The sequence below is a fragment of the Botrytis byssoidea genome, assembly GCF_014898295.1.
Source record: "Botrytis byssoidea strain MUCL 94 chromosome Unknown BBYS_006, whole genome shotgun sequence".
NCBI classification, from domain to species: domain Eukaryota; kingdom Fungi; phylum Ascomycota; class Leotiomycetes; order Helotiales; family Sclerotiniaceae; genus Botrytis; species Botrytis byssoidea.
This window is the reverse complement of record NW_024065847.1, coordinates 1,627,130-1,654,493: the sequence shown is the minus strand read 5'-3', so window position 1 is coordinate 1,654,493 and position 27,364 is coordinate 1,627,130. Positions and strand designations below refer to the sequence as shown.

The 27,364-nt window shown below is 42.1% G+C and overlaps 11 protein-coding genes across 11 annotated transcripts; 8 read left to right on the top strand and 3 right to left on the bottom strand.

Moving 5' to 3' along the window:
- Positions 1 to 1,039: 1,039 nt before the first annotated feature.
- On the top strand, positions 1,040 to 2,059 carry EAE97_003939 (uncharacterized protein; the record flags this gene model as incomplete). The annotated part of the gene is made up of 1 exon (XM_038874451.1): positions 1,040 to 2,059. One exon carries the CDS (start codon positions 1,040 to 1,042, stop codon positions 2,057 to 2,059), a length of 1,020 nt encoding a protein of 339 aa, XP_038735060.1.
- A 782-nt stretch (positions 2,060 to 2,841) lies between these two features.
- Positions 2,842 to 3,702, top strand: EAE97_003938 (uncharacterized protein; the record flags this gene model as incomplete). The annotated part of the gene is made up of 1 exon (XM_038874450.1): positions 2,842 to 3,702. The coding sequence occupies one exon, from the start codon at positions 2,842 to 2,844 to the stop codon at positions 3,700 to 3,702; it is 861 nt and encodes a 286-aa protein (XP_038735059.1).
- A 1,896-nt stretch (positions 3,703 to 5,598) lies between these two features.
- Positions 5,599 to 6,731, top strand: EAE97_003937 (uncharacterized protein; the record flags this gene model as incomplete). The annotated part of the gene is made up of 2 exons (XM_038874449.1): positions 5,599 to 6,231; positions 6,270 to 6,731. 2 exons carry the CDS (start codon positions 5,599 to 5,601, stop codon positions 6,729 to 6,731), a joined length of 1,095 nt encoding a protein of 364 aa, XP_038735058.1.
- A 695-nt stretch (positions 6,732 to 7,426) lies between these two features.
- Positions 7,427 to 8,355, bottom strand: EAE97_003936 (uncharacterized protein; the record flags this gene model as incomplete). The annotated part of the gene is made up of 4 exons (XM_038874448.1): positions 7,427 to 7,465; positions 7,753 to 7,844; positions 8,005 to 8,075; positions 8,342 to 8,355. The coding sequence occupies 4 exons, from the start codon at positions 8,353 to 8,355 to the stop codon at positions 7,427 to 7,429; spliced, it is 216 nt and encodes a 71-aa protein (XP_038735057.1).
- Positions 8,356 to 9,030: 675 nt separating this feature from the next.
- On the bottom strand, positions 9,031 to 12,487 carry EAE97_003935 (uncharacterized protein). The gene is made up of 4 exons (XM_038874447.1): positions 11,099 to 12,487; positions 10,327 to 11,046; positions 10,165 to 10,276; positions 9,031 to 10,116 (listed from the first exon to the last, which is right to left on the bottom strand). Exons 1-4 carry the CDS (start codon positions 11,849 to 11,851, stop codon positions 9,842 to 9,844), a joined length of 1,860 nt encoding a protein of 619 aa, XP_038735056.1. The 5' UTR covers positions 11,852 to 12,487; the 3' UTR covers positions 9,031 to 9,841.
- Positions 12,488 to 14,099: 1,612 nt separating this feature from the next.
- Positions 14,100 to 15,218, top strand: EAE97_003934 (uncharacterized protein; the record flags this gene model as incomplete). Its single annotated transcript, XM_038874446.1, has 1 exon — positions 14,100 to 15,218. One exon carries the CDS (start codon positions 14,100 to 14,102, stop codon positions 15,216 to 15,218), a length of 1,119 nt encoding a protein of 372 aa, XP_038735055.1.
- Positions 15,219 to 15,511: 293 nt separating this feature from the next.
- On the bottom strand, positions 15,512 to 16,177 carry EAE97_003933 (uncharacterized protein; the record flags this gene model as incomplete). The annotated part of the gene is made up of 3 exons (XM_038874445.1): positions 15,512 to 15,678; positions 15,777 to 15,875; positions 16,126 to 16,177. 3 exons carry the CDS (start codon positions 16,175 to 16,177, stop codon positions 15,512 to 15,514), a joined length of 318 nt encoding a protein of 105 aa, XP_038735054.1.
- A 1,989-nt stretch (positions 16,178 to 18,166) lies between these two features.
- Positions 18,167 to 19,063, top strand: EAE97_003932 (uncharacterized protein; the record flags this gene model as incomplete). Its single annotated transcript, XM_038874444.1, has 1 exon — positions 18,167 to 19,063. One exon carries the CDS (start codon positions 18,167 to 18,169, stop codon positions 19,061 to 19,063), a length of 897 nt encoding a protein of 298 aa, XP_038735053.1.
- A 1,385-nt stretch (positions 19,064 to 20,448) lies between these two features.
- On the top strand, positions 20,449 to 21,470 carry EAE97_003931 (uncharacterized protein; the record flags this gene model as incomplete). Its single annotated transcript, XM_038874443.1, has 5 exons — positions 20,449 to 20,469; positions 20,618 to 20,753; positions 20,866 to 20,919; positions 21,001 to 21,259; positions 21,332 to 21,470. 5 exons carry the CDS (start codon positions 20,449 to 20,451, stop codon positions 21,468 to 21,470), a joined length of 609 nt encoding a protein of 202 aa, XP_038735052.1.
- A 1,609-nt stretch (positions 21,471 to 23,079) lies between these two features.
- On the top strand, positions 23,080 to 24,822 carry EAE97_003930 (uncharacterized protein; the record flags this gene model as incomplete). The annotated part of the gene is made up of 1 exon (XM_038874442.1): positions 23,080 to 24,822. One exon carries the CDS (start codon positions 23,080 to 23,082, stop codon positions 24,820 to 24,822), a length of 1,743 nt encoding a protein of 580 aa, XP_038735051.1.
- A 1,966-nt stretch (positions 24,823 to 26,788) lies between these two features.
- Positions 26,789 to 27,355, top strand: EAE97_003929 (uncharacterized protein; the record flags this gene model as incomplete). The annotated part of the gene is made up of 1 exon (XM_038874441.1): positions 26,789 to 27,355. One exon carries the CDS (start codon positions 26,789 to 26,791, stop codon positions 27,353 to 27,355), a length of 567 nt encoding a protein of 188 aa, XP_038735050.1.
- Positions 27,356 to 27,364: the final 9 nt, after the last annotated feature.

The window sequence follows — 27,364 nt, the reverse complement described above, 5'->3', positions numbered from 1 at the left end:
ATCGATTGGTAAAGGAAGAAATTCTTTGATTTCTTTCTTTCTTTTTTTTTATCAAGCTGACCTTTTTTTCAGGATGACCGTAATGATGGTGGGGAGAAATCTTTTGGTGGGGTTTTTTCTTACACTAACACTTCAAGGCTTTTTCATTATCGATTAAGTTAGTGCCACCTGGTGTGTGTTTATTGATATGGAGTGAGTTTACCATGGAATATCGAATTCAAGTTCACACTCGTAATTACCGACTTTTATTCTGATCTTCAGGATATCCATTATATTCATCTATACTGAAGAAAGATTTGTATTGCAATGAAGTCGTAAAGCATTTTGTACACTTAGCATAATGTAGAATGTAGTAAAAAATACCTAATCAATCAATTTGCTTCACATACGGCGTCCCTCAATCTTTCTTCCTAGTGAGATTTGTACTGTACATTGAAGATCTGCAAGCACAAATTATGTTATATACACTCCCCATAATCTTTCCTTTCACCTAGTCTACCAGTCAGGTCTCTCTAATTTCACATTCCAAGGCGATAGGCTAAAAATAATCTGACGTAGATAGCGAGTGGATAAGATCACGTGTCAAGGGCTTTCTCCTTAATTGCCACACTGTTTCGTGGTCGAACTTCATTCTGCAGAGTCCAAAATATCAACTTTCTCGCCATCACTCTTGGATCACTGTTTCACTCCCAATGCCGTAGTTTACCTATTATGTAGAGTACTTGCTCACGTTTCCATCTGATTGGTTTAGACAAAGCATACATAGCCAATCTTGAAAGTTTATCAACAATAAGAAAATATGGTCACCATCAAATGCCAACTGTGCAAATAAATTAGTCATCATATAGATCAACAACATCATGATTTGTCTGTGACAACAAATGGTGAGAGCGATGCAATGTTCCTCTCCTACTTCAAACATTGTAAATTTCCAGGGTTCAAAAGATTCCACCCATGTATATTGACTCCCTCCATACAATTTACTCGTCAGATGACCAATTCACAACACTATCATTATAAAAATGCAACTTCCTCAGAAATGGACTCTACCATACACATCTTGGGTCTTGGAAATCTGGGAAAGCTTTTTGCACACTCATTAGCTACAAAACCGAATTCCCCTCCTCTCACGTTGTTACTCCACCGCCCAAATCTATATGAAGTGACCAAAGTCCAAAGACCCAAGATTGGGATTCTTTATGACGGCGTTTGGAATTGGGAGGGTCATTATAATGCTGAGCTTGTATCCATGGATGATCTTCCAAGTCCCCTAGAGTTTAAGTATATATCTAATCTGATAGTCACCACAAAAACCCACAAAACGGCTGAGGCGCTTTCCATGATTAAATATCGATTTACCCCTTCGTCAACTATAATGTTCATACACAACGGCATGGGAGTGGTTGAAGAAGTCAATAAGAGGGTCTTCCCAGATCCTAAAGAAAGGCCACATTATTTATTTGGTATAGCATCTCATGGTGTTTATCGAACAGACGACTTCACAGCAGTCTTTGCTGGCCGTGGCTCCGTTATTCTTGGTGATCCACGGGGTGATATCGAGAAGACTTCTCATGGAAGCTATCTCTTGCAGCAAGTCATTGAATCGAAACTTCTTGGCGCAAGTGAAGTTCCTTGGAACGAATTCAAACTCTTTCAGTTGCAGAAATTGGCTGTGAACGCAGTAATAAATCCTCTCACTGCCTTGAACGATTGTTTAAACGGTAGGATTATGGAATCCTCAATGGTCGAAGGTATGAGAAGTGACTTCGACGGTTTAATATCCGAAATAAGTCAAGTCTTCTGTTCTCTTCCAGAACTTCAGGGAATTCCAGGCTGGAAAGAAAGATTCTCAAGAGAAAGTTTGCGAAACGCCGCTCTGAATGTTGCTTCGGCCACCGCACAAAATAGAAGTTCAATGCTTCAAGATGTTACCAAGGGCAGTGAAACAGAAATCCATTATATTAATGGATACATTGTAAGAAAAGCACAAGAGTTGGGTATTGAGTGTCCTATGAATAGGAAGATGGTTGCAGACATTCTCGCGATAGCTGCAAAGTAGAAGGCAATTCTAGATATACACCGTGGATATATACTAGATAAATCGAACTCGCAAAAGAACGTTGAATGTTTGTGTACTCAATCGTTATCATCTTTACTGGCTGCTAAATGGTTGCTCGTACATTCTCCAAGACGTGAAGATTACATGTTCGCCTGATCGAGCCACCATTGAACTCCAGCTGAGATTGTAAGGCACAAATCGGTTCAAAGGGCAAGAGCAAACCGTGAGGCTACCCAGACTACCACATCACATATTCACTATTTTCAAGTTAAGTCGCTTACACACATTTTCATCAAAATCCCCAAGATTGATCCATGACTTTCACGGGCTCTCAGCCCTACACAAGGCTGTACATGTGATTTGAAAGTAGACAAGAAAGGCTGAATGTTTTTCAATCCGCGCTGAGAATAATAAATCACGGCGCAAACGCGTCGACCTCTTCATTTTACTGAGAAATGGAGATCAGTTTTGAGATGGGACTATCTTCAACTTCAAAAGTCGGCCCCAAAACGACCTGGCATTCTTTTTGAGAGATCGCCGTCATTTCTTGGTAAGTCTTGGAGTTTACTACGAAGGATTACTGCATTCTGGTCTTTACCATTCTTTTCTATCCACTTGATGGAAGGCGCTGGAAAGACTCGTCGTAGCGCTTTATTTCTAACATTCTATTGATAGACACTCTCGAGGTCCTCTTTATCCGCTTCGCAATATAGATTCCTCGATCTTTAAAACAACAGCTCATCGATCTCATCATCTGCGAGTATCCCGCTTCCATCTAAATCATGAATCAACCATGTCAACATCTTCTCGAGAATAATATCAGATCCACCGAAATGTCTACCTACATCCGACCTCGACGTCCCATAAACCAAAAGACGACGTTTCATCAATTCGCAAAGCTAGCCCCTGAACTACAAAATATGATTTTCAAAGAAGCTCTTCCCGAAGGCCGAATCATCTCTCTCAGGGCCGTCGAGACTCTCGTTGATGAACCTGACAAATGGACTCGGGAATGGTACGCAGGAGAAAGATATGGGGGCAAATACAAAAGTGCAAAACTCATTGTAAAGACCACGTTGCCGGCACTTCTACATGTTAACATTATGGCGAGAGAAGCTGCCTGCAAGGAATATGGACTTGAATTTGCACATTGTTTGAGGAACCCGATATACTTTAATTGGGAGAAGGACACGCTATACATACAATCTGATCGTGCGGTCAAACTATTCCAAGGGAGTTTACAAATGTTGAAGAATTTCCAAACTCCGTTATCTCGAGGCCTCGACATTGCTAAGATGGAGGAAAAACTCAAGTTTTTGATGCTAGGAGAACCTTGTCTATTCAAAAGCACTACGGAGATGATTTCCCGCTTGAGAAATTTGAAGAGATTGGAGCTTAAGGAGGGATGTTTTAGATGGGATCAAAAGATCAAGATTCTTAATACGAGGTGGAAGGAGAGGTGGGGAGAGGACTTTACATACAAATGTGTGGAGTTGGGGAATAAGGAGATGGGATGGAGAGTGGAGGATAAGAGAGATGGGTATGAGGTTTATGTTAAGCCGAGACGTTCAGAGAGGATAAGAGAGCTGGAGGCTAACAGGAGTCTGGATGATCATGAAGGGGACGAGCAAGCGGGGAGATGAGATGGGATGAAATGGAAGAATAGGAGAGTACCGGGGGAGACAGATTGAAAGGAGGGAAAGGAGCTTTGTAAATAATCTCACATTTGCACACGCGGGTTAACAACATTAGGTCACCTCTTCAGTACTTTCATTGTTCAATATCAATTGCAATATTCAAACAATTTCATGCAGCTTGAAAGGGCGAAATGATTTTATCCGTGTATGCTGCCTAAGTTTCCAATGATTCGGAGTGCAGTTTAGATGAAGTATCCTCGGGTGCTGAAGTTCATATCCTCAGTCCCTGAAAGAAATGCTTCTAGGCGCCTACTCGACTTTCCACGCAATGAAGCCAAACCATATACACCATATACACAGTCTACCAATCCAAATTACTCAGTACATTATAATGACTACGAGTTCGGTATGTATTTTGGGCAGAGAGACCCTCTATCTCCGATCCAGCGCTTTCCAGCTGCCTTCTTGATTCTTCAACAATCTCAGGAATCCCTAAGAGGAAGCCGATGAGGGCGAATGATATTGAGATGTCGTAGTTGAGATCTAAAGGCTGGGTTGTCTAAATGCTAAGTGCTTTTTTCGTTGTGTCATGTAAGGTTTAGGTATTGTACGTAAGCATCGTGTTTTGTTCGATCTGATAATTGTATTTTTTTTTTGGAAAAATTCGCATTATACACGGAGAAGTCTATTAAGATTTCTGCGGTCGCGATGGACTGATTATATAGTCCTAAAGGGAGGAATACTCATATATCAAACGATAGGTCTTTTTCTTGATCTTTGAGAGCGAGGGCCTTACACTCGTCTGTCTCTTAGGACGGGCATCATATCTTGAATGCAGATTTGGATAATGCGGGACGAAAGTTCATGGATCTGATGATACACGGTTAATGGTAGGGTGATAGTTGGATTTTGAAAACTCGTGTGGATTATGAGTTCCCTACTACTAAGAAAGTAGTGGTCTAGAGGTGGGTATGGGGGGGAAAGAAGTATTCTTTCTATTCTCTTTGTGGTTGGGCTATTATAATGGGAGAGAGGAATAGAATTCGCATGAAGAAATGATGGATTAGATTCTAATAAAACAGACTCTGATATAATATATGAAATTTATATTCAGTAGTACACTTCTAGATATTAAAGATCGATAACCCGTCATTTTGCCCTCTTATAGAGCGCTATATCTCTATGTATACCCATTAGTATTCCATAATATCATTCCGTATCCATAAAGAATTAGATAGACTAGATCGATTATGGATTTGCTACTACTAATACTACTACTACTACTACTACTACTACTACTACTACTACTACTACTATCCACAAAAAATCTCGGAACAATACTATAACACAAAGTGTCTAATTCCAAGTCCTCAAATCTTAACTCGCTACATATGCTCCAAACCCCTCCCTAACGCACCCTCCTCCTAGAAAAGAAAAATTATGATCTACCTCCAATAACAACCTCCCCAAAGCTCTAAAGTAAGTTAGTCTTTCACGTGATTGATCACTTTAGAAACTTTAAAGGGGGCTAAAACATCTAGCTCGCTTCCACCCCATCAATCATCCTAAATACTAGCGCTGTCCGGAGAACTTTAACTCTAACTTCAAATTTAAGTTCACGACGAATTTCTTGGAAGGGGGGAATATGGTGTGTAGATTCGAGAATGATTGTGTAAGTGGATTTGTGAGCTAAGGGAGAGATGTTGAGGATTTTGGGAATCTCGTGACATCTGGCAGCAAAGCTATATCATACCCACAATCAAAGTATCGCGTGAAAAGAGAGTCAATTTGGGCGTGGAGTGGCGACTTGTTGACAACTGCAAAAATGGAACATGTATTTCCCTCAAGGCTTACAACCCAGCTCCAGTTCATATGATTCCACACGCGCACAACTATTATAAAATGTCAGATGGGAGGTTATTCCACCTTCTCGTTCGTGGATTTATCGATATGCAACGCGATACTCTGATCATGGATCCCGTGGTTTTTTCCTTGGTCAATGGGGATCTCGGATTAGAGCTTGATATCTCAAAGCTAAGGTCAATAGCATACACGTCCAGCATCGAGTATCGTTCATTGTGGAAGCCACCGGGAAATGATGGAAGATATGAGGTAGTTGAAGGCTCTCAACTCTTGATATCTGAAAGGTATGGTGGCTATAATGCGGAAGATCCCGATATCAACGAGAATCTTGTCGTCGAACAAGCGAGTGATGCAAGGGATGATCTCTTGGAGATTGAGAACCTGGAAGGCATCTCTACAGATAAAAAGAAGAATATCGCAAGTAGAGATATGTGGAAACTCATTACCCAATGCTGCCCACAGATTTCCAGTATCAAATACATTCTTCTTGGGGAAAGAAATACTGCAATTTACGCAAAGGCGGAAGAAGTTTCTATCTACGATGTGGGTAATATGCGTCGGCCAAAAGGTGAATGGGAAATCCACGAGCATCATCTCTTACCACTGTATCCCTCTGTCCGGAAGATCATCATGAGCCCGGAAAATACACCAATACACAAGTTTGGCTGGGGGGTAAGGAAAAGTCCGGGTTGCCGATGGCTGAAATACAGCATCATTTCACCCATAAATTTAACCACGGGGTGCAATTGGAAAAGGACTTCCAAGATTACTTGAAGGAACATGAGCGCTCTGGCAATCGTACGTTCTGGCACGAGTTAACATTTCAAGTATGTACTTTAGGAGATGCTATGTCCTTGGGTCCCAACCAATTCGCCGAAGACCATGAAGATGCAGAAATGAACGTCCAGGAAGAATTTTTCGACGTGGAACCAGAAGGTGAAATACCATTTGAGTTTATCAGTGGTAACATCTCAACATCTTCTTCGTCTTTGTCTCTACCTTCAAATCCAGAAGAATCCGGGTCTAAAGACTTCATCCCCCAAAACAAGGGACTAAAAGTCAAAGCCCCAATGAGGGGAGGTGAGAGAAGTCTTCTTTATCTGGAAATGGGTATTTATATCCACAGGGATCCCAGGGGACCCGTGCAAGTCACTCGAAAAAGACGGCAGTAAAGAACTTTTTGACAGGGCTGGGAAGATGATTCGCGGTAGGTCCACTTGAACTCTCCAAACCTGACATGTGATCTAACCTTAACTAGAGGTTGTAGTTATCAAGCAGGCGTTAACACATGATTTTGTGATTTTTTGTGATTTTTGTGAATCATTAAATTGATAGGTATTTCAGCAACATGAATTTGTTATTACGCTTTAAGTATAAGAGATCGAGATAGGAGGAAGAGTAAAAGGAACAAAAGAAAGAAAAAGCCGTTAATTAGTTTCTCGTTAGTTTTTAGAAAGATAAAACCCCCAAAATTTGAAAATATAAATTGGAAAGAAAACCCTCGATATCAAATGATTCAATGAGTCGTACCTGCGTGATTGAAACCGCAATATCCACCTGAATATCGTGGTCGATAGCCAAAAGTTGAGTGGACAGACAGAAATCAGCAGACAGACATCCGCAAGCAATTTGAAAAGACAATTAATTCATAACCCCATGTCTGATAATGAACTTCCAATCCTAATGGTATCAACTCCAGGTATAACGCTACAACCCACGTCATTCATTCAGACCAACTACCTCCTCTCCATTCTCCAGCCAGATGCTCATGTCTTGGCTCAATCGTACACTAGCTCTCCAATACATCAACGCCATCGTTCATGAAAGCTCCCTCTAACCCTGTGAACTCTCGAACTAGACCATACCGTTAATGCTTAACGACTTCCTTATGATACGACGCTTTTGCCTAGAATCCCAAAACTTGTCAGCTTATGTACTTCAACCCTTCGCACTCTTTTGATGCATCTCCTCTCCTCTCCCATCATTCTAGAATCCGAAGCCCCATACTCCCCTTTTCCCTCGCTCTCACTCTTATTTCCCCTACCCAAATAATCCAACTCAACCACGACACCACTAATAACAACACAACATTCCCTCACCAAAACACCTCATCGACTCTCCAAACACCACAAGTCCATTTCAAACATCCAACAAGAAGCACCCGAGATAAAGAAAAGAAAAAGGGATCCATACATCATGACCATGTTTCTCAATCTTATCCCCCACCGCCTTCACAGCCGCATGCACACGCGTACTAATGGGCATATTGCGATCCTTCGCTATACCTGCCACGCAAACCTGTTGGCCTGAAACTTCCCTCCCAATACCGAGAACTCAATGTGAACAGAAAATGGATCTTTGGAAGTACAAGACCACGACGGGCGAGACAGAGCCAGGAAACCTGGAAGCTTGGAGATGTAAAGATGGAAAGAAACAAAAACTCACTCTTGTTGATCTCCTTACTACTCTCCTTCCCCCCAGCCTTCGTCTTCTCTGCAACATAATTCGAGGCGTTTCTATAGAGAGTAAGCACACCGAATCAGTATATACTCATCGTTTCCATCTTTTGCGACTTTCTCATCCAGATCTCAACAACAATAACAACAATGCACTCCATAAAAGAATCTTCCCAATCAACTTCAAAACAAAATGAAATCTCGCAACTCGCAAGTCAGAAACAGTAAATCCCCATCCCTACCTCATCTCCGATCTCCAATTCCATCCCCTTCCCTTCCCATCCCAATCCAGATAAAAAAAAATAGAAAAATAGAAAAAGACGAACTTAATAGAATGCATATTTATCTATCTATCTATCAATAAATTGATATTTTCTTGCGGATCCAAATCGAATATACCTAGCTGAGTAGCGGAGTAGCAAGCCCAAAGTCGAAGGTTTCTTTCGAGGCGTTGTTTATTTGTAGATAGGTAGAGTCGTTTGAACCAGGTAGGTAGGTAGGTAGGTAGGTAGGCAGGTAGGTAGGCAGGTAGATAGATATCCAATATCCATAAAATGAATCTTAATCTAACATATGCTCATCCCAAAAGAAAGAAAGAAAGAAAGAAAGGAAGAGATACTCAAGTCCTTATATACCCAATCCATCTACACCCACCCATTCACACCTACCCAACCAATCCCCCCCCTCTCTCTCTCCCTCTCTCTCCTTTCAATTTCATTCATCCCACCTTCCCCAATCCCCAATCCCCAATCGCCATTCCCCATTTCCTCAACTCTATCCCTCTTTCCCAGAATCTCAAAATCCCAAAATCCAGACCACAAGACCACATACAAATGACGTACCCCCCTGACAAGCAGTCAGCCACACCACCACAAAATATCCATCTCATTCATCCCATTTCAAGATTCCAAGATTTCCCGACGTCTCCTTCACAATTTCTCCAGAAAGGATAAAAGATGCAAGATGCAAGATAAAAGAAACTTTGAAACTTAAAAACTCAAAAAAAAAATTAAAAAAAATAAAAAATCAAACGGCTACCTATCATATCATCACGTTGAATCAAAATAAACGGAACCAATAGCATAGCATAATATCATATTCTACTAAGTACTCGTACCCATCCTACCACATTACAATCCACCCACCCAGTCAATTCCACTCTCTCTAGCCATGACGATTACCTGTCCAGATAAAAATCTCAACATTCATTAATGAGACAGCTAGGCAATCCGCATCACCACTCATCGGATCGGTACGTCTTTTATCTAGACACAAGATATTCCACCCAATCAATACCATCTACAATACTAGCGAATCTCGAGGTAAACCACTCGCGAAACGGTTGATTGATTGGTTGATATTATAGAACTGTCCCTCCACCCATACCCTCGTATAAAGTCCATTCCATTCCATATTGCACCCCTCCTTAGCAAAAAAACAAAAAGCCTTCCACCAAATCCACGATTCATCATCACCCAAAGCGCCAAGAAATGCGTATATACAAATACTACGCCTTTACAATCCCATCGCCCCCTCGCTTGTTGAAAAGATATCTATGTATCATGAAGACAACCTCCATGTATTGATTCATTCATTCATTCCCTTCCAAAAACCGACAGATATGCGAAAGACGATTCGTAATGAATTGGGTATGTACGTCCATTAACTATTCCCTGCCCACTCCTTAACTCCATTTCCCAATGATTGGATATATCGATATACGTTCCCTGACCTCTATTTAGAGTGTATCGTATGTTTAATATCCTTAAAGTGATAGCGTATGAAGTGCTATAAGATACTGGGTTACGTGGTAGGTCGAACGAGTATTAAGGAAATACTGCATCCAACACCTCGTCGTCATCACCGTCATTTTCATCGGGATTTAATGCAGTAGCATTCATCATTCCAGACATTATCTGGTCATCTTGAGCCCCCAGAGGCTGTTGTAAATTCGCAACCTCTTCAATGGAAAGGGCTCCTTCGTCCTCAGGAGCTACTTGATTCAACTCCATAGTTAAATCTCGTGTTAAAAAATTGCGTAGACCATTCACACCAGGTCCAGAAAAGACACAAAATACATTGCGTTGATGTTCGGTAAATTCTGAATGATGTCAATACGTTGAAGGAAAGCATAAAGTGAAGGACTTACCTGCGGGAGCCTCTCTACAAAATTGTTCGAGATCACTTCGAAGAAAAGCGTGAACACCAGTCAAACTCAGATGTGTTAATTTCGAACAATTTCTAAGTAGTAATATTATACTCTGTAATTTTGTTAGAAAAAAATCCTCATGCACAATTGTCTTCCACTTACTTGGAGTGTTAGATTAGCACAATAGCTAAGATGTACTCTTTCGAGACAACTCCCACTATAGGCTGGTTCATCAATATGATGTCCTCGGTGAGCTAATTGTCGTTGTTTTTGTGCGACGGCCAATGCTATAACACTTTCATCGGTGATATTTACACACTTAACCAACCCGATACGCCTTAGTTTGGGGAGAGTAGCTAGCTTTGTGACGGATAAGTCTGTGAGGTGAACACAACAACCTAGATCGATGTAACGAATCCGATTGCATGCTTGAACAAGTTTAATGACAGCAGCATCAGTAATTTGTCCGCAATGTCCAAGATGAAGGTAGTGAAGGTTTTTTCCCAGCCTGCTAATGGAATGAACGGCGTGGTCCGTCAAGAGCCTACATTTTGCGAAGACTAAATTCCTTAATCTTGGAGCAACAGCTATAATCTTCTCAACAGCAGCATCTGTGAGTCGATGACAACTTGTAAGATCTAATATTCGTAAATGATCGTATGTCGCTTTGTGAGGTAGGTTAAGGAATGCCGAGTCGGTAATCAATTCACAATTTGCCAATCGAAGTTCCCGAAGAGCATTTCCATGTGTGATGAGATTAGTTACCGGGTCGTTTCCGATATTTTTACATTGGTGGAGATCGATTTCGAGGATGTTACGGCAATTTTGAGCAAATGCCATGATCGCCCTGTCGTCTAGTTGCTCACATTCATTCAGCTTGAGCTAAAAAAAAATTATGTCAGTATAAATCTTGTATCAATTTGAGGTAACTTACCCGTTTGAGGTGACGACAACTCTCCGCCACTTTCACCATCGATTCAGAAGTAATTCCAACGCACTGCGATATGTTTAGACCTTGTAATCGGCGACAATGCTCCGCCAAAGTGAACATGGAAGTGTCGGTAATTTGTTTCACTCCAGAAATATCAAGAGCAAGTAAGTGACTGTTATCGGTAATTAATTCGGTCAATCCACTATCTGAGATACCCTCGCAGTTGGTCAATGTTAATCTTTCCACCTTTGTGCATACGGAAAGAGGTCGAACAGTTCCATCACTGACGCGATCCGCTAAAACTGCCAAATTTAATCTTTTGATGAAATCTCGATATGCAAAGTAGGGGTTTTCCAAGGTAAGTGTATTACAGATATGCCCGAGTTTCGGAAATGTCGAACATGCCGGTCGATGCCATAATAAATCCACACTGTTCCTAGCCCACTTCTTACATACTCGCATGCAAGATAGAATATCGTTTGGATGGGTGAGTTTTGAGAATATGTTGATGAGAACTTCTGCGGGTAGTCTATTGGATGCGGATATACATGTCTCTGTAACAGCCATGTCCTGAAAAGTTGGTACGCCGATCGAAGATTGCGAATCGTTGTTTCCAGCGAAGAAATCGGATTCTTCATAATCGGCACGCGCGGGGGAATTACTTGTAGATGAATGCGAATCGTCACCTATATCAGGAGTCGCACGAGATGGAAAACCGGAGTTGATGAGAGGCATCCTCGTAGGTCGACCCTTCATCGTGATGAATGAAGGGAGATGATATAGTCGAAGTATCTGAAGTGAGAGGTAGTGATGGAGCAATAGCCGGGATGCTTTTCTAGATTTGGCGCTACGTTTGGAGGTAGTTGATATATCGATATCGAGACCAATGTCGTTCAAAGGGGTGAAATGAGGAGGTTGCTGACAATTGTGGGTTGCTCAGCCTCGTCGATATCATGGAAGATTTTCCCAGGGTTTTGGGTCTGTAAGGGAGGATAAAAATGTCGCGAATTTCGTAAATCTCTGGGAATATTTCTGAATGACGAAATTGAATCCCGTTTCCCCGAAATAGTTGAATTTCGAAAGGTATTTGGTTGAGGAGGATTTAATTCATTTATCAGTTTGTGATTTCCAGGGAAATTGAGCGATGGAAACAAGCAATATTTGATCGTGTTGTGTTCTTCTCTTCTTCTCTTCTTCTCTTCTTATTTAATGCTTTAAATTTTGGAGGCTTTGGCTTGGACTTCGCATTGGCTTTTGGTTGCAGGAAGAAGTTCCGTTTTGGATGTTGTGCTTTACAGGGTAAATGTATGTTTGGAGGGTTTGGTGGGAGGTGGGATAGTGGTTTGAAGTAAGAACAAGCTTGATAAGGGAGAGAATGATGGATCAAATGTGTGTGTTGGTGCCGTACTTAGTCAGCAAGACAATTGATATATCAGAAATTCTTGCTGGAGAACGACAACATTCAAAGGTTAACATTCTTCGATTTGTTTAACTATTCTATCTATTAAAACGATTCATTAAGTTATTTGACACTTCTTTCATCCAACGATAAACCTGATACCTCAACAATAACAATTACAGATTAATTCAATCAGAAATACAATCATCAAATCATCTACATTCAAACTCCGTGAAGTGATGAAAACTATTCAAGGTGCATATCATCCTATCAAAAACATATCAAAATCTATTTATAGACTTGAATGTGAATGTCATCTAGAACGATTAGACCTTTAATTCGTCAAAGTTTTATTGATCAAACATTGTGATTTGTATTTATCCAAATAGTCTGCCTCCACGGCAGTGGCCCCCGGAGGGCTAGCGGAGCGTCATCTATGTATCTATCTGACAGAAAGTATCGAGAGTATTCAACCTCAAGTAATTATACGAGTATGGTTCCCATATATATATATATAATGTCTGCCACCACCTCCCCCACCCACCTTCCCTGGAGCTCCCGGAGGGCTAGCGGAGCGTCATTTATATATTTATATAATAGATAGTGTTGAGAGGACTCAATCCTCAAACAGCAATATAGTTCCTATATATATAATGTCTATGTATCTACAAGACAGATGATGTTGAGAGTACTCAATCCTCAATCCTCGATCCTCAAATAACAATATAGTTCCTAGATACGTAGTATCTGCCACCACCTCGTCTATTCACTTTTCATAAAGCCTCCGAAAGACTAGCGGAGTATTATAAGCATTACTAGACAGGTGGGTAAATAGGTGGGTACCTAGTCTAGAATCCCTTTTTCTGTATGTAGGTATATGGAGGTCTAATGACTTATCGTTGATGATGATGATGATGATGATGATGATGGTATCAGGAGGTAGGATATCCATCTATCTACCTAGTACTTACAAAAATCTGAACAATATATCCACATATATACATTGGTATCAGAAAGAAGTGATTCTGAATAAATAGATAGATAGATAGATAGAATCAAGGAAGAACCATTATCTCTCATTGATAATCTACCTAAGTAGTATTATCCAATATCAGAAATCCAATCAGATCAAGTCAAGTCAAACCGGACCCCTCCATAAGAAAAACAACATCCTCACGGAATCAATCTCAACTCATTCATACTCAGATATCTATTCAGATATTCAAGTATTTACCTATTTACATTATAATTGTAAAAAAAATCATAAATATCCTCTATAATCTAGAAGGAATTAACAATATAAATCCTTCGATGTACTATTGTAGATACTACATAAACCAATTAAATCATTTTAGAAAAAACAAAATTTAGCTTTTAGCTTTTCCCCAGATTCCACTAAAAAGCTTCTCAATACGCGAGCGAGGAGGGTGCGTGCAAGCTCCATCCATCCATTATCAAATCAGGTCATATTGTACACTACCTACTCACCCCTCACGCACCCACCTCAATTTCTCTTCTTAGGTGTATACACAAAACCTAACCCACCCAATATATCACAACACATTTCCATCCCCAACCAAGCAGCACAACAAGCCACCCGCCAAAATGTCCTTCCTCCCCCTCACATCCCGCACGCTGCGCACCCTCCCCAAACGACAATGCCTCACTCCCTTCCGCACAACCGTTCGCACCCTAACCAGTAAATCCCCCTCCACCCCGCAACTCGATCCGATTTCCCTGCACCGACTCGAAGCTACTCGACGCGCCTACTACAAACGCCGTACCTTATATTCCGCCTCGGGTTTCCTCGTCGGCATGGTTTGCATCTGGGTGACCGCAACCTCGATTGAGATACCTCCGCCATCCAAACTCGACAGCTCTCGCTCTAGCGATTCTCTCTCCTCCTCTTCTCCCGTCACCATTCTCCCCTCCTCATCAACCCCACCCCCAACAACAAAAGAGACCGAAGACGAAGAGCTCGTTCCCACCGGCACAAGCACCATCCCAACTTTCCCCAAAACCCTGCACTTCTCTGACACCCCCTCCACGCACCCCAGCGAACCCTACCAACTCCTCGGCCTCGGCATCCGCACCGTCTCCTTCCTACACATCCAAGTCTACGTCCTCGGTCTGTACATCTCCCCCTCCTCCATCGCCACTCTCCAAACCTCTCTGCTGCAGCTCGCCGCCCCAAACGGCGCTTCCACCCTTGTCGCCAACGAGAAAGACGCCTTGAAAGCGATGCTTCTCGACCCCGCCCGCAGCGAAGAAATCTGGTCCGCCATTCTTAAAAATCCGGAAATAAAATCTATCGTCCGCATTGTCCCAACGCGCAATACGGATTTCCACCATCTGCGCGACGCGTGGGTTCGTAGTCTCACTGCGCGCGCTCAGAAAAATAGAGAGGAGTTTGGAGATGAAGCGTTTGGGAAGGCGATGGGTGAATTCAAGGCGTTGTTTAACAGGGGGAGTGTACCAAAGGGACAGGAACTGTTGTTGAGTCGGGATGAGAGTGGGAAGTTGGGGGTGTGGTATGAGGATGGGGTGAATGGGAGTCAGAGGTTGGGAGAAGTGAGGGATGAGAGGATTAGTAGGGGCATTTGGTTGGGGTATCTGGCGGGTGCGAATGTGAGTAGTGAGGAGGCGAGGAGGAATGTAGTGGAAGGAGTCATGAAGTTTGTGGAACGTCCGGTTGGGAGTGTTGAGGGGATGGTGACGGTGTAGATTGGAGATTGTATTTTAGTGTATGTATGTTTGTCTGTATGAGTATTATTACGATGATATGATATGAAACGGAAAACCTGGCATGGTAGAGCACAGTATTGCTTAGCATAGCACATCACCAAACATGAGTAAATAAATAAATCTTTATGTATCATATTCATCGATTCATTCCTCCAATTGCAGCAAACGAGCTATTCTATGCACTTCCTATAATCATGCAATTCATCCATCCACTTCAAGCGCTCCACTTTCTTTTCCCTATGATCCATCAACACAATCTCCTCAAGAAACCTCTAAGCCACGATAGCATTCAACTCCTTCAACTGACTCTCCAAGTCCTTCTTGTTCTTCGCTTGCAAATCCGAGTTTCCTCCAACATGTTTCTGACCGATGAAGATGTTAGGGACGGAGCTTTGGCCAGTCTTCTTGGCAAGGTAGGATTGGATTGCTGAGCCGTCGTCTAGGGGGAGAGTTAGTTGATGATATTTAGGGGATGGAGGAGAGGAGGAGAGGGGTAATTGAGGGAAGTGGGGGAAAAGGAAAAAAGGGTCAACACACCAACTTGATCAAGCTCGATGGAGTAGAAGTTTGCTTTCAAATCGGTTAAGAGCTTCTTGGTGGCATTGCAGTATGGGCAGTAGGATTTGCTGAAGACGGCTGGGAGTGGAATAGTTAGTTATTTGTTTTGAGTGTGATGTTTCCTCTATCTTTTCTTCGTTTCCCTTCTCGTGATTTCTCATCGTAGCATCCCATACTACTCTCTTCGAGTAATCTGCGATTACTCGAGGAACAGACAAGTTTTGTATCGACAGAGCACATGGCAGCATAGCTGAATATGTCCGCAGTACCGCAAGAAGAGGACGAAATGCAGCAAGAAAGAGATAGAGAGAAAAAAATCAGAACATACCAACAGCATTTTCATCAATGATGCCCTCGGCTTTAGTTTGAGCAGCAGACATTCTGGCGGCGGTAATGGGAGTGGTGGTGAAGAAACGACGAAAGATATTAATGATGGGCGATTGGTATGAGACCGGTTTATACCTAGGTCTTGTAGGTGAGGTGGGTGGGGAGTTTTATATGTAAATGTCGAATGTGGATGGAGATGGGGAGTTCCGGAATGAGTGCTAGTAACAAGTAGGTATGATTTATTTTAGGGAGCAATGGACGGGTGGATGGTGGATGGTGGATGAAATTTTTGGCTTGGGAAGTTAGGAAGGAGGGGTTGATTTTGGTGTGGTGTGGTGCTGATTAGCAATTGGGTGAGGGGCGGAGAGGTTCTAGAAATGGAGAGGCCATAAGGGCTGTGTAATCATCTTCCCAGCTGTGATTGCAGATTTTATTGGGATATTGCGTCACTGGATAGGCATGGAATTGGAAGGCATGGGACGCTGTAGATCAGCTGGGACTCGGAGGGAGTTTTGGGACCGATTTCGAAAGGAGTTGTGGACTTTGGTTATACGTAGGTAGGTAGGTAGTATGTAGTATGTAGTATGTAGTACTCGAATGATTTGAATTCTTTGCGGACAAATTTGTTGATTTATATAGAGTAGAGTAGAGTAGGGTAGGGTATGTATGCATCTATTATTATTATTATTATTATATTTCTTTCCATTGAATGTAAAGCTTTAGGTACTAGGTAGGTAGCTTGAAGATGGTAGTATTATCAGATAGTACCATTAGATAGTATTATTATACCTGCACAGAGGGTTGTGATATAGGAATGAAGAAGATCTTTTGTTGGTTGATTTTATTAGTAACAATGCTTTGATTCATGGGAATGACTGACAAAGAATTGATATAGAATCGACATTGAATACCTACAGAGCCATTACAGTATCATCAAGGTAGAATGGTATCATGCAAGAGTGAGGCAAAACATCCCTTGGTAGTAATTGTTATGATCTGCTAAGAGAAACATGTGTTGGCATACCCGTGGACAGCCCTGTGATCTATTTGATATGGATAGATGGTTAGAAGAAGCGATTTGGAGGTTATTGGGTACGGTACAATTAAGTGAGTACCTAAGGAGAGTAAGAAATTGATGAGTCCTTGACATTGTATCCTATATCCTCTGTTTTAACTTAATATGGCTTATTTATTGTAAAATACTCCATCATACTCGGTAGAAGAAAGATATAGTTATATATATATACAGGCAGTACTTTACGGACAGCCGGTACGGTAATGGTACAACACGGGGCAATTGTTGAATGGACACATATCATCTCGCTCTAGTACAGTATTATTATCGTCTGAACCCTTTCTAGACCTCCAATCATACATTCGGCTTATAATACTTTTGGATATTCACCCTGACCCCTGTCGAGAATCTGTACCTACCTAATCATACCTACCTACACAATAATATCTCACTCTCACTCTCACTCTGACTCTCACTCTGACTCTCACTCTCATTCGCTTGATTATCCTCACCGCCATCAAATTCCCAATTAGAATCAATCCTCATTAATCAAAACTTCTGCGCATTAATAAAAAGACAAAAGACAACATTAAATCCATTTCACTCCAAATTGTTCCATCTTTCCACCAGCTTCGAGACCCCGTCATCGAAAGCCTTAACATACGAGTCAATCACCCCACCTTAAACCCTACATCCCACATATATCGAAAGCCTTGTCATATCACATTCACAAGTTTTCTCAAGGAAAAAGTCCCCTCCACAGGACTCATTACAAAAATCAGCCAAGGTGGCTTCCCGCGTTTTGGACTCGCAAGGTGGCACCCTGTCTTCTGCCATTCAACGTCTTCCTGATTCTCTTCAAACCTATCTCGACACGACCGTTCAACATCTTCAATCTGCCTATTCGCAAATACCTGAACCCGCTCAAGCTTACATCGAACAAGCGGCAAAATATACACATATTGACCAGGTTCCGCCTACAGCATTAGCGGGTAGTGCCTTTGTGATACTTGCAGCGGCTGTGAGTATGAGTCGTTGGGGAAATAGTTGGTTCAGTGGTGGTGCCAGTCGTTTGAGTCCTTTTTCGAGTCGGGGTAATCCACCGCAGGTACAAGATGAGGATTATGAGTATATAACTGGTGAGGATCTGGAGCAACCAAGAAGAACCTATGATCCACATTTGAGACCACCTCATTCTGCACAAGAGGAAGATGATGTGCTATTGGTGAAGAACAAGGGGATTACATATCCAGTTAAATTCCCTGCTTACAGCATTGGAGATGGAAAGTTAGAAGTCAGTGATGTGAGGAAAAGAGCTGCCGCCTTGATGGAAGTTTCAAATTGGAGGAAGTTGAAATTGGTTTACAAAGGACAACAATTAAAGGATGATCATGCACTTGTTCGAAGTTATGGAATAAGAAATGAGTCGGAAATTCTTTGCATTGTCGGGGACGCAGCAACTGGAAGTGAAGATTCAGGAGATGAAAGCGAAGAAGTAGAAGGGACCGCCGCCAAGCTCAGGAAACGAATTCGCAAATCGAAGAATAAGAAGGGAAAGAAGAAGAGCAATAATAATCTCAAAACACCACAAATGGAATCATCTGCGACTTCCAGAACAGCTTCACCTATCCCTCCTCCAACACCCAAAACACCAATCGAGAAATTAAATGCTATTTCGGATACCTTCCACAACGACATCTTACCATTAGCAGAAGCATTTATTGCTAGTCCACCAGAAGACCAAAAGAAGAAGGATTTCGAACATAAGAAGTTGAGTGAAACTATTATGGGACAAGTACTGTTGAAGTTGGATGCGGTTGAAACGGAGGGTGATCAAACTGCGAGAGAAACCAGGAAAGCTCTTGTGAGAGAGGTTCAAGATGTTCTCAATGAACTTGATTCAAAGGTTCCAGGTGCAGAATAAGGGGTTTCATTTCGGCTACATCAGTTTCATTTGGGAAGGTAGGAATGAATCAATTACCAAACTTTGACTCCGGATTACTCCTGCATTGAGGAATGCATCTATCTTTTGTTGCATTTACAAAATTTGTTCAATTGGGATGCTATGCATATACTGGGTATGATTGGGCCTCTCCACTTCCAGGGAGGGATGGTATATTGCAATATTTGCAATTTGGCATGGCGTACTGCATAGATGGGATAGGTGTTAATAAGTTGACGATAGGAAAGGAGGGGTTTGGATTGAACTGCAGGGGTGAACGTCATTGACATATGGGAAGGATGCGAGAGGGTTGATCATTCTGTTTGCATCGAGGAGCATGAACATGAGCATGATATGACTTGTGGCTTGATATTCTGGAAATGCATGTATATGCTATTTGGCCAGTGTGTTTATATTAAAGATTACATGAACTGAATGTATGTCAAGACTAAAGTAAAGTGTACAATCCATTTTCCCTCCTGCTACATGTGATATCATAATTGTAACAATAATTAGAAGGGCTTTGACACCTTATTCGGAGCATTCTGTTTTTGTTACGTTCTCCTCTCCAACCGCATGGTGCATCGAAAGTCTGCGTACTGTGCCCGGGTAATATCTTGATGAATTTCATAACTCCGCAGCCGTGTCAAATGTTCGAATTTGTGTTGTCCTAGATGTTTGAGTATGGATGTTCAAGTATGGATGTTCGAGTATTAGAGAGGTTCCAAGTACCCAGTTGATAATAATTGTCCGAATCAATCCAATTGATAGGTGCTGAAATGGGTAAGTGCCTCGTGCACCATGTTGCAATCATCACTTACCGGATGGTATCGAAGTCACCTGAAATCGTATATATCACATTAATTTGAAATATCAGATGAGAATAACTTGTATCTACTCTGTTCATGCGATCAAAATTGCTGCCTTAATATCTGCCACCAGGTTGGCGAGGCTTGCTTGAAGTGAAAATTCGATCAACGTAAAATTGGCAAGGCTGCAATCGCACATATCGTCAACTTCACGTTTTTCAACAATTCTGTACATGATCCAAGTGAGTGCAACATGAAATTAAATAAACATTGCCATTGAAGAAAAAATTATTGATTCATCATCAACATCATCTTGCCTCACTCAATAAATAATTCTTTTGAATTTTCCTTCAAATTGGGGTTGTTAGCCCTGGGACTCGGCTAATATTTTTAGCGCGAAAACCGGTGTCAATTTGGAGAATCCATCAACCGTAAAGGAATTTGAAGACAACGACCAACCGACAAACCACGACACCGCCCTCATTAAATAACGAAGGTAGAGCAATTTGGTTTTCTGTACGCCTTTCGATTTCATTCTGACAAGTTATCCAGGACACGATGTCGACCTTCGAGCCAGTCGTAAGTGCTCAATTCCATATATCCATGGCAGCCAAAGCCAAATTCAATATCTTGCGACAATAATCATGGGAAATGGTTTTGGGGGGACTCAGCAATATGGACGAATACGAATAGGAACGAATTGCTGATATTGGACTTCTTCTAATAGATCACGATCGATGCCAAGGGTCACCTTCTTGGTCGACTTGCAAGCACTGTTGCAAAGCAGTTGCTCAACGGCCAGAAGATCGTCGTTGTACGATGTGAGGCCTTGAACATCTCTGGAGAGTTCTTCCGTGCGAAGCGTACGTTTTTACCTTTACTTGAAATTGCGATGGGACTGGAGATGATGGATATGATGTCGCGTCTGGGTGGAATAAATGAAATGATGGAAGACTGATTCAATTTCGATAATAGTCAAGTACCACGCCTACCTCCGAAAGATGACCAGATACAACCCAACCCGTGGAGGTAAGATATCATAATCCGCCAATTGCGATTCTGCGATTCGCATTCGATACAAGGAAAATATCCTGACTTTTTCACGAATAGGTCCTTTCCATTTCCGTGCCCCATCCAGAATCTTCTACAAGACCGTCCGTGGTATGATTCCTCACAAGACTGCCCGTGGTGCCGCCGCCATGGAGAGACTTAAGGTTTTCGAGGGTGTTCCACAACCATACGACAAAGTCAAGCGCGTTGTCGTTCCCCAAGCTTTGAGAGTGTTGAGATTGAAGCCTGGACGCAAATACTGCACTGTCGGCAGATTGAGCCACGAGGTCGGATGGAAATACCAAGATGTTGTCGCTAGGTTAGTAAATTCGTTGGGATTGGGTTGAGTTCCGGACTTTCCCGAGATGGTTACTAATACAAACAATTACAGACTTGAGGAGAGAAGAAAGGTTAAGAGCGCAGCATACTACGAGCGCAAGAAGGCAGCACGCAAGCAGCTTTCAGAAGCCCAGAAGTCCGCTAAGATCGACGATAAGACCAAGACTGAGTTGGCTGCTCTCGGCTATTAAATCTCCTGGACCTTATTTGATGTGATTTTGCGCTGCTGGGTGGATGGATTGGGTTGTTTAACGGTTTCTTCTTTTCAACAATAACAACGTCAATGCTTTGTTCTACCATTCATTGGAAGATCTCAAGGCCTGGTATTCATTTACCATTTACACAATATTGGGAAATGCTGTAATGGCAAAAGGAGTCTGATGCAGCAAGGAACTCTGATGTGTATTGCTTCGGCTTGCATGCAGTTCATAGCAAAATGAAAAGCCCAAGGCATGAATCAAGAATGAATACATTGCGTTTGGTCTTGTGGAAATGGAAGTGGAATTGTGAAAAATAATATTTAAATCCATTTTAGTTACAGTTTATGAATGAGCATCGGTTTGGTACAAGTTACTTTAAATTCTTTGTGAATTCAAAGAGCAGTTTTGTTGGAGAGAGTATGATGGATCTTTTGAAAATTGAGCTTATAAGATCATCATGATATGATGTAATTTGTTGGCTACCTTTAACAGCTCAACTGATATACCCATAGGTAGAACCAAAGATTTCCAGATTCACAGACCGTCAAGGATCTGATCATCCACCATTACTTTTTTATTGAGGTGCTTTGCATTTACGCCTTATCGTCGTCTACCAATTTCCCATCTTACATTCTCATGATTTCTTGAAGCACCTCTCTGTTATTGTAAAAATCTCCTTCCCGTCTTCACGGATTACCCAGGTAGGAATATGATTGCAATGCACATGACTATGATGTCCAACTGAGATCTTCATCAAATTGTTCGTAAATCAAGCAAAGACAGATGCACGATGAAGTCGACGAAGTAGAACAGTAACAAGAGTACCCGCTCCGGAACTCCGATGCCGATGCCGAGCGGGGCGGAATTTATTGCTTTGCAAAGGGTTGAACGTTGCCGAGGATGAAGGGAATGTGGATTATTGGGGATGATTGGTTGGATTTGTGTGGTTGGATGCATTGGATGGTTGGATTGGAGAGGGGATGGTGGGGTAATTGGATTTTCTGGGATACACTTGTAAGTTACTCCACATTATTGCGGCGGGAGGAGGGGCCTCTAGTTCTTGCTGGTAAGGTATAAATGTTTTTATTATCCTGGATGGATGTTGGGGTTGGCAAGATTACATGTGTATCAAGATAACTTATCAACTGCTTTGTTTATTTATTGATCGGGTCTTTTGGCGAAGGGATAGATCTACTTGGGTTTGAGTGGGTTTCAATTCGGATTGAACTGATTTGATTTGATTGATGAATTGGTCGATTGGGATTGTTTATTCAGAGCTATATTTACGAATTTCGAGGAAGATATTGGAGTTATATCGATTGGTCGAGTGATCGACATCCACCAGATCCGGTAAAGTCAGAGAGGACAATACGAGCTTAAACGAAGGGTTTGAGACAACGGATCGGGTCGTTGAGAGAAATTACGAAGACGAGGGAACTAGGCTGAAGGGGTGTAGTACAGACTTGAGGACGCAGTCAGCGATAGAGAGGGAGTAATTATAAAAGCTTCCGAGAGACGACAAATCGATAAGATTATTTAGGGCATCGATGCTTGGCTAGCGGACCGTTCCAAATCATTCGCATCAAATTAGGACTCCAAAATGTCAGGTCCTACTTCTAGACTTCAAAGTCTGGTTAATCACTTATTACCTTCTTCTGCATCAAACACATCTTCGACAATACTGCCAGCCCCCAAACATCACATCCATACCCTTTCACCTACATTCTTTCTTCCCCGCGCAGCAGCGATTGAACCTGATGCTCCAGCTATCCATCATGTTACTGCGAACGGACAAACAATCACACGATCTTATCAGGAATTTGCAGATCGTTCCCGCGGTTTAGCATATTATCTCAAAATCCACAAATTCGCTCGAATAGGAATACTAAGTCCAAACACGCCTGCTTTTCTCGAGAGTATTTTTGGTGTCGCGGCTGCGGGGGCAATACATGTGGGAGTTAATTATCGATTAAAGGAGGAGGATATTATTTATATTTTTGAGTTTGCGCAGGTAGATTGTATTATTGTGGATAGGGAATTTGTGGGATTGTTGGAAGGATATAGGGGGAGAAATCAAGGAGTGAAAATTATTGTGGATGAGGATACGGATAGAGATGAGGGGGAATTCGATCATGCGGTTTTGGAGGGGTTGAAATATGATGGGGAGAATGGGGGGAAAGGCTGGGATGGATTGCATGCGCAGGCTGATGAGGAGGATGGTACGATTGCGATTCCGTTTACGAGTGGAACGACGGCGAAACCTAAGGGGGTCGTTTATACTCATCGGGGTGCGTATCTTGCGGCTATGGGAAATGTGGTGGAATCGGGATTGAATTTTCATAAAGGAAGGTGTGGTTATCTCTGGACACTCCCCATGTTCCATGCCGTTGGATGGACTTTTCCTTGGGCCGTAACAGCAGTTAGGGGTACCCATTTCTGTCTTCGCAAAATCGATTATCCTCTAATATGGAATTTACTGAAGTCTCAACCCATCACCCATTTCAATGCCGCACCTACCGTAAATACTCTGCTTTGCGCCTCGAAAGAAGCAGCCAAACTCCCAAATCCGGTCCGGGTCACCGTCGCCGCGTCGCCACCTACAGCTCATCTTTTCGAAACAATGACAAATCTCAATCTCATTCCAGTTCATGTATATGGGATGACGGAAACCTATGGTCCTATCACAAAGGGCTACCACATGCCTATCTGGGAAGACATCCCACTGAAAGAAAAATACAACCGCATGGCGCGTCAAGGACATGGTTTCCTCACGTCTCTCAATCTCCGCATTATCAACCCCGATCAACCAGATGATCAACTTATAGATGTCGCTCGCGACGGGAAAGAAATCGGAGAAATCATCTTCCTGGGAAACATATGTGCAAAGGGATATTATAACGATGAAGAAGCGACGAGAAAGCTTTTCGCGGGTGGCGCACTGCATAGTGGAGATTTGGCTGTGTGGCATGAGGATGGGAGTGCGCAGATTTTGGATCGCGCGAAAGATATTATTATTAGTGGGGGAGAGAATATAAGTAGCGTGGCGTTGGAGGCGATGTTGGTGCAGCATGAGGGGGTGTTGGAGGCGGGGGTGGTGGCGGTGGGGGATGAGAAGTGGGGGGAGTGTCCGGTGGCTTTTGTTACGGTTAGGGAGAGGGGTGGAGGAGCAGGGGGCTTGAAAGGTGAAGATGTGGTGAGGTGGGCAAAGGAGGAAAGTAGTATTAGTCGGTTTATGGTGCCGAAGGAAGTGGTTGTGGTAAAGGAATTGCCGAAGACGAGTACGGGGAAGGTGAAGAAGAATGTTTTGAGGGAGTGGGCGAGGGGGAATTGGGAGGAGAAATAGGGGGAGGGATGGAATGAGAGCTGAGAGGAGCTAGAACGCTGTTGTATACTATACCATGAAGTTAACGGAATAATTCAACGTCGTCGGTTTGATGTAGTGCGTATATGTGTATATGATGCGAATATAGAAACATACCTACCTACCTACCTTCTTGCCTCCAAACCTAGATCGTAGGTACTACCTGTACTGGATTTACATATAAACAATTACCTCCCTCCCTCTCCTAATATAGATAGGTACCTACAAAGATATAAACACGAAGAAGATACCCCGAATGAATCTCACAAGCTGCGAAAACTCATAGAGCTAGGTCCCTAGTGGGTATCAATAGAAATTGTATCATTTCTTCTCTTCAGACTTTCTCTCCTTAGATACTTATATACATATACAGACTCGCGCGCTCTCTGTGTTAGGAAACGGAAATCGGAAATTGAGATGTCAACTTTTGTCTTTTGATTTTCTTTGATTTTTCTGTCTAATTTTTGTTTTGTATCAAATCGTAAAGTTGTAAAGTTACAAGGTTATAAGGGTTTCAAGTCATTCATTTATTGATTCATTCTCCTCGGCTTGGAAATAGAGATATAGAGATATAGATAGATATATAGATAGATAGACTTTAGAAGAGAAGAAAGAAGAAGGAAAGAAAGAAAGAAAGAAAGAAAGTATTGGAAACTCGGAAGTTGCGCGAGTAATGTAATGTAATGTAATGTAATGGTATTCTCGAGGATGGATGTATGTGTATACTTGGGACTCGGGGTTTGGGAGGAGAGGAGATGGGATGGGATGTTTTGGGTGGGATTGGTTGTGGTGAGAGTTTTGTATGGCTGGGGGGTATGTATTGTATTGCTGGAAGATGGATGTTTGGTTTAATTTGCGATTGAGTGACCTAGAGCATTCTTACTCTAATCGTCGACCTCTGAATGGTCCTAGAGTGGTTTTCGTTCGATGGAACGTGGAGGGCAGTGGTGGAGAGGGATCACGTGTAGATTACACGTGCACACTCGATATGGAAAGGCGTTGGAGGAAAGTGTTGAAATTTATTTAGTACCGTATTAACTGGATTAAAATGAAATATTTGGTTATTGGTTAACTATACTGGATTAATGGAACATGTTTTTATTTAAATAAAGATTTTTTTTTGGATTATAAGAGGATATTTAAATGGGCTTTATAGCCTATATTTATAAGCTATAAATCCTACAAGATGTAATTATTATTCTGAATTATAAGATATTAATTGGATTATAAGACTATGTTCGATCTTAGCTCAAGACAGATTTTTTGGCTATAAGATATTATCACTTAATCCAGTTAATACGGTAGTCAGGATTGGATATTACGGGGTTGGTTCTTGATACTTTGTCGATTTGAAAGTATTTGCGATGGTATGATGAATATTGTCTTTTTCTTATCTTATATACTACAGGCAAGAGATACCTAATGGTAGTTGTATGGTGTTCCTGCTTACTTGCCAAGATCTATTCCAACCGTTTGATTCTTGACTTAGCGTTGGGTTCTTGGTTGGATGTCATATCATATGACGAAACACCCACCCTATAGCTAGGTGTTTTCATATCTGCTTTATTGAACAGCTAATCTATCTCATGCTTTTCGATATCTCTCTTCTTGGATTGTGTTAAGAAGTTGAAGGTCAATAGAATATCTATGATTCCCGCATTTTACTGTGTATAGAGAATCATGAGTGAAGAGTTCGTGGTTGGTGAAAAATCAAGATCTGGGAGGGCTGAGAAGGTGATTACATGGGCAGTATGATGTATGTATGCGCAACAAGGCTGCGCCAAGTCTGCCGGAAAGGAAGGCGATGTGGCTTATGAGATGGGAGTGGTTTATTTAGTGTCCTGTTTATCCTGTTGAGTTTTTATGTATGATTTTTTTGCGATCTTGTTTATTTGGGTTTTTGGATGTGTGAAAGTTACAGAGTTGAAGTCTTCATCAGAAATTCAAAATGGGGAACCCGTTGACAAATCAAGACATTCTGGATCTCATGTCGGATCTAGAGCTCGATTGGTTGAAAATATACGATGATGCTATGAGAGAGGGATTGAAAACCCGTGCCGAATTATTGTTTGGGATTTCCGATTCTCTGGATGCGACGATAAAATCGAATCCTAACGAAATGGCCATCATTTACCTCGCTATGAAAGAGAGGTTAAAATGTCGTTCTGTGGTGTTGAAAGGAGTTTCAAAGTCGTTAAGAGAGGTGGTGAAGGTGTTGAGTGAGATGTCCAAGGCTTGCGATGATGCGCTGAAGGATATGCCGAAGACGTATTGGGAGGAGGAAGAGGATAGATTGGGGGAGAGGGAGTGTGAGAGAGATTATGAGTTGGAGTTGAAGATGCCGAGGATGTTGGAGAGGTATCATGTTTTGCTTGATCCGAGAAGAGTGCGGATGAGGAAGGGGGCGCTCGCTCCGGGGAAAGTGGTGGGTGGTAGTAAGCCTGCTAAGAAGGATTGGAGTTTGACGTGGGATGGGGGACTGGAAAGTAAACAGGATGGAAAAGATGAGAAATAGAGTAAGAAA